The 13,352-nt window shown below is 61.2% G+C and overlaps 1 protein-coding gene across 1 annotated transcript; it reads left to right on the top strand.

Moving 5' to 3' along the window:
• Window positions 1-6,651: 6,651 nt before the first annotated feature.
• LOC130482832 (rho-related BTB domain-containing protein 2-like) lies at window positions 6,652-12,469 on the top strand. Its single transcript, XM_056855702.1, has 9 exons — window positions 6,652-6,843; window positions 6,959-7,062; window positions 7,622-7,807; window positions 7,954-8,861; window positions 8,996-9,114; window positions 10,505-10,655; window positions 11,130-11,218; window positions 11,560-11,665; window positions 12,262-12,469. The coding sequence occupies exons 1-9, from the start codon at window positions 6,652-6,654 to the stop codon at window positions 12,435-12,437; spliced, it is 2,031 nt and encodes a 676-aa protein (XP_056711680.1). The 3' UTR covers window positions 12,438-12,469.
• Window positions 12,470-13,352: the final 883 nt, after the last annotated feature.

Below are 13,352 nucleotides of genomic sequence, written 5' to 3' on the forward strand. Positions count from 1 at the left end.
GAGGACGGCTGCCTGGGGCAAGGAAGCAAGGTCCGTTGGAGGAGACGGGATGGGGCACTGGATCGGGGGTGCCTGGCGGTGGTTGCTGGCAGCTTCAGGGAGCAGCTGCCTGGCCCTCTGCCTGAGAGCTGGGGCATCCGGGCTGCCTTGGGGGCCTGCCTGCCTGCCTTAGCTTGGGCCACCGGCTAACAACCCTCCAGCTCCCTCCAGCTGGGCCCTGGGCTCCCACGGAAGCCAGTTTGCGACAGGGGACTGGGCAGTTGTCTTGGCTGCAAAACTTCTCAGGGTGCCAGGCCAGGAGCAAAGGACTTTTGGGGGAGAAACTGGAGCGCTTCAGCCTGGGGAACGGGAGCCTCTTGCCGTGGGGGGCAGATGGCTTCCCCGTGGCGGAAGGTGGGCCTTCTCCAGGACTGGCGGGGAGCGTAGCTTGGTATTGGGATATTGCCCCCCCCCCCCGCTTTCATCCTGAGGTTCAGGGATTTGTGCCAATGTTGGGGGGGGGTCCTGCCAAACTGTATTGGGGGGCTACCTCTCCTTAACACATTAACACATTAAATTGTAGTTAACGTTTCCTTTGTTAAAGTGTGGCTGAAAAGGGGAGGGGGTGCAGCCTCCAAAAGGCTTTAATGCTGCACACAGACCCCTGGTACTTTGTGGGATCTTTTTGGGGCGGGGTCCATGGATACAGCCTTGGGTGTGTGGGTATGATGAAATGAAGCACAAATGTTGTCCAACTCCCCACCCCCCCAGGCAGATATCATGGTCCTCCCCACTGGGGCTTGCTTGGCCCTCATCTACCCCCCTGGGGGCAAAGCAGACCAGAGGGCAACTCTTTGTCCAAGTGGGCCTGGGCTCTGCCCAGGCCCGCTGACCTTGCCCCGCAGGTGCGACCCAGGGGGAAGACGGTGGGAGGGGTGTGGGCAGTGGCCTCCAAATGTGTAAGAGGGAGGGCGCACTAGTTCTTAGGCAATGCTCCATGGGCAAGATCCTGTATTTATTTATTGTTCAACTTATACCCTGCCCTTCCCTGGGTTCAGGGCCAGCTTCCAAGAGTTAGTATATAATGCAATACAATATAATTACAACAGAAGTTAAAATAATTACAAAAATGCTAAATGATGCTTCAGATGACCATCCAACAAGGGAAGCTGCTGGTCAGCATAGAAAGTTCTCTCACATTCCAAAATGAAAGGAACTCTTCACCATGTGAGAAGGTTGAGGAAAGAGGGCCAGACTCTCCCCAGCACAACCGGGGCCCCACTGTTGTCCTGTGGCTGAGGCCCCCTTTTTCTAAATTTGTCTTCCTCCTCCGCTGTGTGCCGTTTCCACTTCTCTCTGTCTCCTTTTTATTCTGCCCTCCTTCCAAGGAGCTCATCCTCACAACCTACCTTGTGAGGTAGGTTAGGCTGAGAGAGAATGACTGGCCCAAGGGCACCCAGCAGGCTCCCATGGCGTGCGTGGGGATTCGGTCCTGGGTTGCCCTGGTCCAGCCACTCTTGCCACTATATAGCAGCCAGGTTCGAGTCCAGGAGCACTTCAGAGGCCAACCAGTTTTGGGGGGCTTTTTCATGGGGGGGGGGCAAACATAAAAGGGCAGGGTGTGGGAATTGACTGCAAGAGCAAGGAAAGGGAAAGGGGAGGGGTGCCCGTGGGCAAAAAGGCGTTTGGACAAGCCTTGGAAACCCCTGTACCCATAGCTGCAGCCCTTGGAGAGACCACAGAGCGGTCCTGAGGAGCGGGCCTTTTGTCGTGGTTAGCGTCATTTATTTGGAGGGGGGGAGGGGCCGTCCAGTCCCAGCCGACTCCCTCTGCCGTGCAACCCTGGCCTTCCATGGGGGTCTCCCACCCAAATACTAACCCCGGGGCCCACCCTGCTCAGCTTCCAACATCTGATGAGATCGGGCTAGCCTGGGCCATCTGGGTCAGAGGGCCCTCAAGAACCTGAGGATCTAGGCCTGGACATCCAGCTCTGAGGAGGGAGGGTCTCTGGGGGGCTTTGGGGGGGGCTGTGGAAAGACAAGTCAGCTGCTGAACTCTGGAGGCCAACGGGGCTCACCCAGACCAGACGGCAACACCCCCCCCCCATACACACACACACTGCTTCTGTGAGGCGTTTCCTGCCCCCACTGTCGCAGCCCCTGGGCTTCCCTGGCAGTCTCCCACCCAAGCATTCACCAGGGCGAAGCCTGCTGAGTTTCTGACACCCGAGGGGCCCGGGGCCTGGGCCGCCCAAGTTCCAAGGGGGTTTGCCCTTGCCTGCCTCTGCATAGCAACCCTGGACTTCCTGGGTGGTCTCCCATCCCAAAACTAACCAGGGCTGACCCTGCTTAGCTTCCGAGATCTGACGAGATCAGGCTGGCCTGGGCCATCCGGGTCTGAGGTAAAACCCTTGGCTTTTCCACAAGCCTAGGAATTCCCACAGTAGACATGTGGGCTCCCTCCGGGGAAAATCCAGTTCTGTGCCTGCTTCTCCCAGAAGTCCAGCCCTGACACCCGTGCAGGTCTCCTGAGAAAGGGGTTTATTTATTTTACAAAATTTATATCCCCTTTCTGCCATCTGAAGGACGACCAAATCAGCTAACAAAACATACATAAAATCATATTTTAAAACCATTAAGAACAACAACACAATATTAAAGCACCAAAAACAAAAGACACAAAAACAACAAACCCTGGGCAGCAAGAAGGGATCCCTGAGGGAATGCCAGGCGAAACAAGTCGTCACCTGCTGTTGGAAGGTGGCAACAGAGGGCGACAGGTGAAGTTCCCTGGGGAGAGAGATCCAGAGTTTCGGTGCCATGACCAAAAAGGCCCTTTCCTGGGCTTCCTCCTGTCTAATCTCAGAAGGCGGGGGCACCCAAAGCAGGGCCTCAGAAGATGACAACTAGCAGTTGGGTACATTTATAAGGGAGTGGGTGGTCCCAGACCATACAGGGCTTTAAAGGTCAGCACCAACACCTTGAATCGTGCCCAGAAACGGACTGGAGACCAAGTCCGATGAGGAAAGGTTGAAGGAGCGGGGTATGTTTAGCCTGAAGAGGAGAAGACTGAGAGGGGATAGGATAACCATCTTCAAGCACTTGAAGGGCTGTCATATGGAGGAGGGTGCCGAGTTGTTTTCTGTTGCCCCAGAAGGTCGGACCAGAACCAACGGGTTGAAATTAAATCCAGAGTTTCCGTCTAGACCACTGGTTCCCAACCAGGGGTCCGTGGACCCCCAGGAGTCCGCGAGAATTAAATTAAGGTCCACAAAAGAAAGTTATAAACCCATAATAAATTAATATTTTCAATTAAAAGTTCTCTATTATAAAAAATATATTCAAATATTATTCTAAGTTTAATGTTTAACTAACAGTTATGATTAAAGTTTATTTTCAAATTCTCGGAATTTTTATTTTGAACCATGGGGTCCCTGCACCGAACAAAAAAGTCCTAGTGGTCCCTGGTCAAAAAAAGGTTGGGAACCACTGGTCTAGACATTAGGAAGAATTTTCTAACCGTTAGAGCGGTTCCTCAGTGGAACAGGCTTCCTCAGGAGGTGGTAAGCTCTCCTTCCCTGGAGGTATTTAAGAAGAGGTTAGATGGCCATCTGTCAGCAATGCTGATTCTGTGACCTTAGGCAGATGATGAGAGGGAGGGCATCTTGGCCATCTTCTGGTCACTAGGGGTGTGGAGGGGGGAGGTAGTTGTGATTTTCCTGCATTGTGCAGGGGGTTGGACTGGATGACCCTGGTGGTCCCTTCCAACTCTATGATTCTAAGTAGGCCAAGACTGTTTGTTGTGAACCTCTCCAGTCAACATCCTGGCAGCAGCCTTCTGCCACCGCTGAAACCCTCCAACCCCTCCGTTCTCAAACTTTGGAGGCTCAAACCGGCCTGCCTGACTCAGAGTGGCAGTCTGGCTGCTTTCCTTTCCCCATCTGGCTCCTTCAGGCATCCATGGGCCCTGACTGGCGCTCAGGTGCCCGACGGACACTCCACACAGGAATGAACGGGCCTGGAGACAGACAGAAAGGGCTGGGACCTTCACCCATCCAACACAGGGAACACTTGTTTCCAGCTCACCTGGACTGACCTGGTGTCAGAAGACAGACTTTGAAGCTCTCCTGCATCCATCACCTGATGGAAGGCCCTCAGTGTACTCAGCTTCTGGGGGAGGGAGGAAAATGACCCAGCGGGGGATTCTGGAAAAACAAATTCATTGCTCCTCCTTTGACTAGAGCAACACCTCGGCCCTGATTCTGTAGCCAGAGAACCCACAAGCAGCCCTAGTCATAGTCACTGGAGGCTGCCGGGACATACAACTGAACCAAACAGAGCAGGGAAGAATGCATTGCATCACCAGCCAAGCGACTGATAGAGAGCTGGTGGAGAAATCTCCTCCCTAGAAGCCACCCCAATAACTCAACCATTGAGGCTGCCCTCCCTTCATGAGCCGGGACCTGGCTTGCCGCTTTGTAGCTGACCGAATAGGAAAGGTGCCAGGGGATGAGTCACCAAGTTCCAGGCACAGAACTGTCCAGTGCTTAGTAAAGCAAATGGCTCTGGCCAGAGCAAGACAAAAGGCTTACCATCTCACACCACGACTAGAATGCCACGCCTAAAGGGACAGAGAATGGGAAAGCCCAAAGACTAGCATGTATTTTCTTCCTTTTGAGGTAATCAGGACTGACCCCATAGGGACGTGGCCTCTTAAGGGGAGGTTATAAGTTCTCTGGACAGGAGCAGGAAGCTGCTTCTATTAGTTCCTCAGATGGGTCCGAGCCATGAAGGACTTGGCCTTCACCCGGGGACTCCTCCGTCTTGTCCATGTGTTGAGGGGCAATGGAAGAAGTCCCAGTTCTGTGAACAAAGGGACTGACGGACTTCTGAAAGTGGCAACTTCAAGTTTGACTAGTCTATCCTAACAGCTACATTGTTAGGATAGGCAAAGAACTTGGGGTTTGGAGGGTTGTTTGCACTGCTTCTTATTAACCCATTTTCAGCCTAATGCTTTCACAGACCCTGTGTACTCTTTTTATTTATTAAACTTTCATACACTTTGGATGCTCAAAGCCTGATTTTTGCACAAAGATGCCATGCCTGTTCAGAGAGCGGTAAATGGGAGGGGCAGCAGGCACCCCTGGAGTGCAAACGCTGGAAGGTTCGATTGCTCATCCTCGTGCTGGCTGGCAGGAGCCACGTGGGGTGTGCAGCCGCTAGGCAGAGCCTTTAAGGGCAGAACAAAGAGCACTAGAGGTACAAATCCGCCTAGCGGGAGGGAGGTACTCTCAGATGTGTTGGTAGCAGTGGTTACTACCCAGAGAGAAGCTGGAATCCCCCCCCCCCCAGGAAGGGAAAGGGGAGGGCATTGCTGGGTGGGGGGCCTGAGACAGGCGCAGGGCTTTTCTGAGCCCCCTGGAACCTGGGGGGGGGGATGGGGGCTTGCGATTCTTCCTCATCTTCAATGCACTGGCTGGTGAGACAAGGGTAAAACCTCTGGGATGTTGCCTCCTGGGCAGGAGCTGGATCTTCACAGTGGGATAAAGTGGGGAGACCCCTTCAGCCAAGAGCAGACAAACTAGAAACTAACCCTTTCGCAACTGCCTGAGAAAGGAACTGTTGCTGCATGGATGCTCATCTCGGGGGGTGCGCCCACCTCCCTCTCTCTCCTCTTCGGGGGGGATTGTCGCACCCGGCCCCGAGAGGCGGGCTGCCTTCTCGCCCATCAGAGAGGAGCAGAGGGTCTGAAGGAGAAGGCCCCGAGAGGCCGACTCCGGAGCCTGCCCCCAACCCAGCCAGCCCCGGCTCCCCTTGGCCCAGGGCTCGGCGCTTTGCTCTCTCGGCCTTGAACCCTTGGACCAGGCGATGCTGCCCGGGACTGGAGCAGAGACCCCGCCGCGCGCCCCCCAGGCCCTCGGCCATGGGCCCAGGGCCCGTGGCCTGAAGGCGCCAAAGGCAAGAGGGCCACCCCTCCCTTCTCCCCCCCCCAAAAAAAAGCCCGAAGCCCCCTGGGGCAGCCTGTGTGGTGGGTGCCTGCAAGCCAGGCAGGCCGTCGGGCGCGCGGAGCCGCGGGGAGCCTGGCAGCCGCACGAGCGTGTGCGATAAGCGGCGGGGCGGGGCGGGGGGGGGCGGCCTCGGAGCCCCTCTGGGCGCGCCCAGCCCAGCGCCACCGGGCCAGCTTCCCTGGCAGAGGCCCGCAGGGGACGGCAGCCTTTCGGAGCCCCCGCCGCCTCCCCCGACACGGGCGGACAGACGGCCCCGGCCTCCTTCGCCGGCGACCCCTCCCCTCGCCCCGCGGCCCGCGGCCAGGGCTGGCCGCTTCCCCGCCAGGAGGGCTGGCGAGCCCGCCGCCCCCTCCCCCGCCCCCGAGGGCCGGAGCCGCGGGAGCCGCGCCCCACGCCCTTTGCCCGGGCGGGGGGGGGGAGCGGGGGGGGGCGGGCGCTGCGGCTGGCCGCCGTCTCCTTTGTCCGGGGCGGGGGGCGGCGCCTGGCCGCCATTGGCCGCGCGCGGCGGGGGGCGTGGACACGCGGGGGGGTGGGTTGGGGGGTGGGCGGCGGCGGCGATGGCATGGCGCCCCCGAGACGGCCCCGGCGGGCGGCGCTGAAGGGCGGGCGAGGCGGCCCCTGCCGCGCCGTGGGGCGGGGGCGTGGGGGGCGCCGTGGGGGCCGCGATGGAGCTGGACGTGGACTACGAGCGGCCCAACGTGGAGACGCTCAAGTGCGTGGTGGTGGGCGACAACGCGGCGGGCAAGACGCGGCTCATCTGCGCGCGGGCCTGCAACGCCACCCTCTCGCAGTACCAGCTGCTCGCCACCCACGTGCCCACCGTCTGGGCCATCGACCAGTACCGCGTCTGCCAGGAGGTAGGGGGGGCGGCCGGGCGGACGGGACCCTCCCTCCCCCCTGCCCCCCCGGGGCTCCTCCGCCCCGCCCTAACCCCCCGCCTGCCTGCCTGCCTCCCCCCCCCCCCCCGGGCAGGTGCTGGAGCGCTCGCGGGACGTGGTGGACGAAGTCAGCGTCTCGCTGCGCCTTTGGGACACCTTCGGCGACCACCACAAGGACCGGCGCTTCGCCTACGGCAGGTACGGACGGGGCGGGACGGGGCGGGACGGGGCGGGCCCGCCTCCTTGGCTCCGGCCCGCCGCGGAGCATTCCTGGCCGCCACGCGCTGACCCCCCCCCGGGCCGGGCGGAGGGGGCTGATGTGCGCCGAGGCGGGGGGCCCTGCGGCCGGCCCACCTCGGGGGCTCCCCCCGCCAGTTTGGGGTAGGGAAGCGGAGCAGAGGGGGGCCCGCCTGTGGCTGCAGGGGGGGCTGGGGAGGGGGGCAGAATCGGAAAGCAAGAAAGGGGGCCGGTTTAAAGGGGCCCAGAACTTCGCTACGGGGGGGGGGCAAGGGGTGGAGACCAGCTGTTGCAGCGTCTCGCTGTGTGTGCATGGGGGGGGGGACCCGTGCTTGCAGTGGCAGGAAGGTTGGGTGGTGGTCTTCACCTCCCGTCATCTGCTGGTCCTGCAAGAGCTCCGCCATGGTGCCTGGGCGTGTCCCCCTTCTGGGGCTGGGGGGGCCTTCCTTCCTTCCTGGTGGCCCTAGCCGCGCGCCTACACCCGCTCTCCTCCGTCTCTGTCCCGCCTTCCCCTCCGCAGGTCTGACGTGGTGGTTCTCTGCTTCTCCTTGGCCAACCCCAACTCTCTGCGGCACGTGAAGACCATGTGGTACCCCGAGATCAAGCACTTCTGCCCGCGCACGCCCATCGTGCTGGTCGGCTGCCAGCTGGACCTCCGCTACGCAGACCTGGAGGCCGTGAACCGCGCACGCAGGCCCTTGGCCAAGTACGGAGCCCCTTGCCCCCCGGGGGGGGGGAGAGTGGTGGGCGCCCCTTGCCGTGAAGCATGTCGAGGGTGCCTCTGTTGACACACACTCCCTCAGATCGAGAAGGCTTCCCCTTCTGAGTCCTGCCCCTCTCACCTCTTCCCAGGCCCATCAAGCCGTCGGACATCCTGCCTCCCGAGTGTGGCCACGAGGTGGCCAAGGAGCTGGGCATCCCCTACTACGAGACCAGCGTGGTGGCCCAGTTTGGCATCAAGGACGTCTTCGACAACGCCATCCGGGCCGCTCTGATCTCGCGCCGCCACTTGCAGTTCTGGAAGTCTCACCTCAAGAAGGTGCAGCGGCCCCTGCTACAGGCCCCCTTCCTCCCCCCCAAGCCACCCCCGCCCGTCATCCGCATCCCAGAGCCCACCCCCGAGGAAGGCCGGGGCCCCGGCAGCCTCTTCCAGGAGCCCCTTTGTGCCGACGTGGTGTTCTGCCTGCAGGGCGGGCACCAGGTCTTTGCCCACCGCGTGTACCTGGCGACCTCCTGCTCCAAGTTCTACGACCTCTTCACACTGGAGGCGGGGGAAGCCGCAGGTGCGAAGGAGCCGGCCAGCAGGACTAAGAGCCTGGATTCCGAAAAGCGCTCTCTGGGAGTGGCGGCCGCCTCCTCCCTGCGGGCCTCCCAGAGCGACGACCCTCTGCGCCTGGCTCAGTCGCCCCGGGAGCTGTCCGGCTGGGGCCGGGGGTTCGTCAGCATGTGCCAAGAGGAGGTGCGCGACCCGGTCACGCAACAGGAGAAGCCCATGACAGCGGTGTACCTGGACGGGCTGGTGCAGCCGAGCCCCTTCCGAGCCGTGCTGGAGTACCTGTACACGGGGCACCTGGACCAGCACCGGGCTGACCTGATGCAGGTGGCTGCCATCGCTGAGCTGCTGGAGGTCTTTGACCTGCGCATGATGGTGGCCAACATTCTAAACAAGGAGAGCTTCATGAACCGCGAGATCACCAAGGCCTTCCACGTGCGCCGGGCCAACCGCATCAAGGAGTTCCTGAGCAAAGGCACCTTTGCAGGTGAGGAGAGCGTCACCTCGTTACAGGTGGGGGTAGCAGAGGCTGCAGCTGTTTGCTGAGGCCGGTGCTGAGGGGGAGCCGCTGGCGATGCAGGATGTGGCCGTGTTGAGCGTCTTCCGTGCCTCCCTCTCCAGACGTGACGTTTGTGGTGGACAACGGCTCCCTGCTCGCCCACAAGTCGCTGCTGCTGGCCGGCTGCGACTTCATGGTGGCCATGTTCGGCAGCACCTTCCGCGAGAGCCGCGCGGCTGAGGTGAGGACAGAGGGAAGCCCTCCCTGTGGTGCGTGCGTGCGTATGGGGCTGCCTTGTGCCCAGGAAGGAGGCCGCTCTTGGGTCCCTCGTTTCCTAGCTGGCCCCACAGTGTGGGCTTCTTGGGTCCGACGGGCCAGGAGAGCCACCCTGGCGGCTGCGCGGATGGCTGACCGCCAGCCCAGATTTGCCTACGTGTCTTTTCTTCAACCAGGCCTTGAGTTGGCTCGTGGCTCAGTGTTCTTGCCTCAGCCGATGCGTGAGGCCCGTGCCGGAAGGAGGGTCTCCTTGGCTTCCTTGGGCAGCCAGACCTCCCCTCTGCCTTCTGGAAGCCCAGTTCCCGAAGGGCCAAGGGCTGGCCTCAGAGGCCTCGGCTGCCACAACTCAGCGTACTTCTGTCCCCTTCCCTAGACAGGGACTATGGCGCTGTCTGCACATCCGGTGCTGGCAGGCCCAGCCGGTGTTTTCCCAGGGCTGCTGCTCCCCCCTCCCTCTAGCATTCCAGGTGTGCCTTGGAAACCTGGAGGAAGAGGTGGCCCGGAGGCACACGCAGGAGGTGGCCAAGGTGTCTCCTTACCTGGCCTCATGAATTCACTGCAGAGCCGAGGCTCAGGGAGGGGCTCGAGTGGTCGCTATGCCACGGGGGTCCAGTTGGGAGGGCCTTGGAGCCCAGGCGAGAGTGCCCACCCTTGTGAACGCGCAGCTGTGGGCTGAGAACCTCTGTAGGCCTCTGTAGGCAAGGGTGCTGCGTAGTGGCAGCTGCAGCCAGCGTTTTGGAGCCAGGAGGGCGGGCAGGTCAAACCCATCCATCAGAGGAGAGGTCAGGCTTCGGATCAGATGAGCCCCGGGGCGGGGGCCAAGCCCCTCGCTCTGGGCTCTGGGCCTGGCCCCTCCCTGCTCCTCCCTGGACTGGTGGGCAGCAGGAAGGCCAGCTGGTGCACAGAATGCGTCCTGCAGTCAGTAAGCAGTTGGCTTCTCTGGGGGGGAGGGCGGGCAGCTGCCGCCTCCCGGCAGGACCCAATATAGATCAGGCCTCTCAGAAATAAAGGGTCAGAGGGATCGTGTGGGGATGTGGCAGTAGGCCCAGGCAAAGCCTCCTCTGCCGGGCTGTTGCTGGACCTAGAGTGCAACCAGCGGGCAGCTTTGGGCTATATAAAGTAGTAGTGCAGCAGTGTGCCTCTGAGCATGTGCAGAGTGAACTTCTTTGGAACAGCCTCTTTGGAGCAGTAGAGAAAGCTCCCTGGAAAGATACTGCTGTATCCGAGGTGGCTCCTCTTCTGGAGGTGGGGGGTAACGTGCAGGAGGAGCCGTGAGAAACAGCAGGTCATGGGGCTAGGGGGTGTCTGGCCAGCTGATTCTGAGCAGCCTCTTCTGCATGCCTCCCACTCCCCAGGTCTCCCTGCCAGGCACGAACCGCGCTTGCCTGCTGGCGGTGCTGGAGTTCCTCTACACGGGGCTCTTTGTCCCCAGTGCAGACCTGGATGCCACGGAGCTGCTGGTGCTGACCGACCGCCTGTGCCTGAGCCGCTTGCAGGCCCTGACCGGTGAGTTCTTGGCTGGCCAGGGCCGGGCTGTGGGGGGGGGGCACCTGCTGGCCATCCATCTGGCTGCTGCTGGGAGGCCTCCTGCATAAGCCCCCCCCCGCCAATAAGATAGTGAGGCCGTTGGGGACGAAGCGTCCCTGGGATCAATGTGTCCCTGAGGCTGGCTGGCTGGCTGGCTTTCCAATGGAAAAAGGGGGTGGGGGCATTGATCTGTTTCAGGCGGGGGTAGGGGGGGAGATGTCTTGTGTGGCTCAAAACAAGGTCCAGTGGGGATGGGGGATGCGCACTCTTGGATGTAGCAACCAAGCCTCTGAGCATCTGTAGTGTACGTTCCCGACACCCTCGTTCTCACTTCACTTTAAGAGCAGGTCAGATGGAGAAGCAGGCAGGCGAGCATTTTAGAAGACTGAGCAGAGGGGGCTGTGGGTTTTGAGCCCCCCGCCCAGCTCACAGCCCTTGTCTTGGTCCTCCCAGAGCAGTATGCAGTGGACGAGCTAATCCAGGCCAGCCTCCAGCAGGTGGAGATTGACGTGCAAGTAATCCTCTACCTGGAGATGATGCAGGTATGGAGCTGTCTCTCTAGGGCTGTGGAACTTGGGGGGTGCACATCTTGTGGGGGTGCCCCACCTTCTGTGGGAGCTCCTGGGGCAGCTTTCAGGGGGAAGGGGGCTGGGAGGGTTGGGGGGGGGGTCTTTTGCTGCTGAGTTCACAAAGCCAAATATTGGAAATATTGGGGGTTGCGCCCCAGATCTGGGGCACGTGAGAGTGTGGCTCCATCCTCTCCAGGATTCGGGCCGTAGCTTCTAGCCATCCCAAGGAGCTCTTTGTCCCCTATCCATGGGCAGGGGTGCGCGTGCCCTTGCAGGTAGAGGGTGGGTCCATCATTTTCCCCTCCCCTTCGCAGTTCCACAATGCCCGCCAGTTGGCTGCCTGGTGCCTCCACTATATCTGCACCAACTACAACAGCGTTTGCCGCCGCTTCCCCCGTGAGATGAAGTATATGTCGGCAGGTAGGCAGGGGCTGGCTGGATGCTGGGCTTGTTAGAGATGGAGCTGGGAGGGGGAACTGCAAAGATCCCGGAGGGGGAGAGAAGGCCCCCTGCTTGACCAGGGGGCAAGTCCGTATGAAGCCGTGTGGAAGAACTGGCCTCTTCTCTGAGAATCAGGGCTCGCCTCCTGCCAGGGCTATGCGAAACGGCCTGCTCCGAGGTCCCGATCCCCTCACCGGGCTACTCCAAAGTGCCTGCTGGTTTCCCTGACCCTCAGCGCCAACCACAGAAGCGCAGCACTGTCCATAGACAGCGGGTGCCTGGGCAGGGGAGCCAGTCACCACCAGAGGCCACGCGTGGCATCCTATAATAGGCCTTGGCTGGCATGCCTTCTGCTCATGGTGGAGGGAGAGGGGAGGCTGCATGGCACAGGCTGCTTGGGTGTTGTCGGGGGTGGGGGGCTGGTGCTCTGGTTCTGCCTGAGCTCCCTCCTGGTCCCTGGCAGGCACAACCTGGGTTGTGGTAAGTTTCAGCTGATCCTGGGGGGCTTGTCGGCAGGCAGTGGGGGGCTCTGGCTGCTATGGAATCACTCTCCTCTCCTCCTCCCCCCCCCACAGAAAACCAGGCCCACTTTGAGCGCCACCGCTGGCCCCCGGTCTGGTACCTGAAGGAGGAGGACCGCTACCTGCGCTCGCAAAAGGAGCGGGAGCTGGAGGAGGAGGCCGTGCGGAAACAGCACCCGCGCAGCAAATGGTGCTTCTGGCGCCCCCATCAGGCCAGCCACATCTCCTGAGCACCCCCTGCGCCCTCCCCGCCTGGCAGGAACAGGGGACGCCAGGCCACTGGCCTCGCTTGTGCCTTTGTGGGGGAGGGCAGGGGGCAGCCCTTGGCCCGCCAGGCGTACGGGGGGGGGCTCTCCTTGCGTCGTTTCCCCTCCCGTCTGCCTTCCTCTCGGCTCTGTGCCTCTTGCCGTACCGCTGCGCCTTCACTTGGTGTTGACACCCCTGTGGTACCTGGTGCTGGAGGTGGGGTCCACCACACTCCCTCGTGGGCCTCGAACCCACCCTTCTTCTAGTTGCTACCTCTAACCATAGCAGTATTTGGGCCCCAGCCGGGTGGGGGGTTGGGAGCTGCGGTGCCGAGAGGAGGCAGCAGCGGAGGGTCCGGGCTACTCCCTGTAAGGGGGCTGCTGTGTGGGAGCAAGATCAGAGGTCATCTGGGTCTCTGCCGGTTGATTGGCTGGAACTGAAGTTGTCGTACTTCTTGCTGAGTCATGTGACTGTAGGGGGAATGGAGGGTGGGTGGGTGGGGTGCATGCAAAGACCAGGAGCCACCGGCCCTGTATTTTGTGGGGAGGGAAGAGTAGGATTTCTGTAAAGGTCTCTAGTTAGTAGCAGCTGCTTCAGGCTGCCCTCCTGGCGGAGCCGCGCTGGGCACCCCTTCTGGGCCACCTGGTGCCTTTGGACGCAAAGCAAGCCTTCTCCACCCCCCCACCCACTGGAGCCCGCTTCTCAGCAGTAGGGGGAGGGGACTGCCCATCCTTCCTTCTGGTGGGAGAAGGGCAGCCGTCCCGTGATCTCCAGGGAGGGGAGGGCCCTCATCCTCTTCCTTCCCACCCCAGGAATTCTGCACAAAGGTTTTTACACTTTTTCTAGGCGTCCTGTTTTTTCTCCCACCCCAGCTGAGCACAAATCTCCCCGGGTGGTGC

Source organism: Euleptes europaea, chromosome 9 (assembly GCF_029931775.1).
Source record: "Euleptes europaea isolate rEulEur1 chromosome 9, rEulEur1.hap1, whole genome shotgun sequence".
NCBI lineage: Eukaryota > Metazoa > Chordata > Lepidosauria > Squamata > Sphaerodactylidae > Euleptes > Euleptes europaea.

What these genes read in the sequence shown, in the direction of transcription:
- LOC130482832 (XM_056855702.1), top strand. Translation starts at nt 6,652, where the DNA reads ATGGAGCTGGACGTGGACTACGAGCGGCCCAACGTGGAGACGCTCAAG. An exon ending in CGGCGCTTCGCCTACGGCAG is followed by an intron (nt 7,063 to 7,621) that starts GTACGGACGGGG and finishes TCCCCTCCGCAG; the next exon opens with GTCTGACGTGGTGGTTCTCT. An exon ending in TCTACCTGGAGATGATGCAG is followed by an intron (nt 11,219 to 11,559) that starts GTATGGAGCTGT and finishes TCCCCTTCGCAG; the next exon opens with TTCCACAATGCCCGCCAGTT.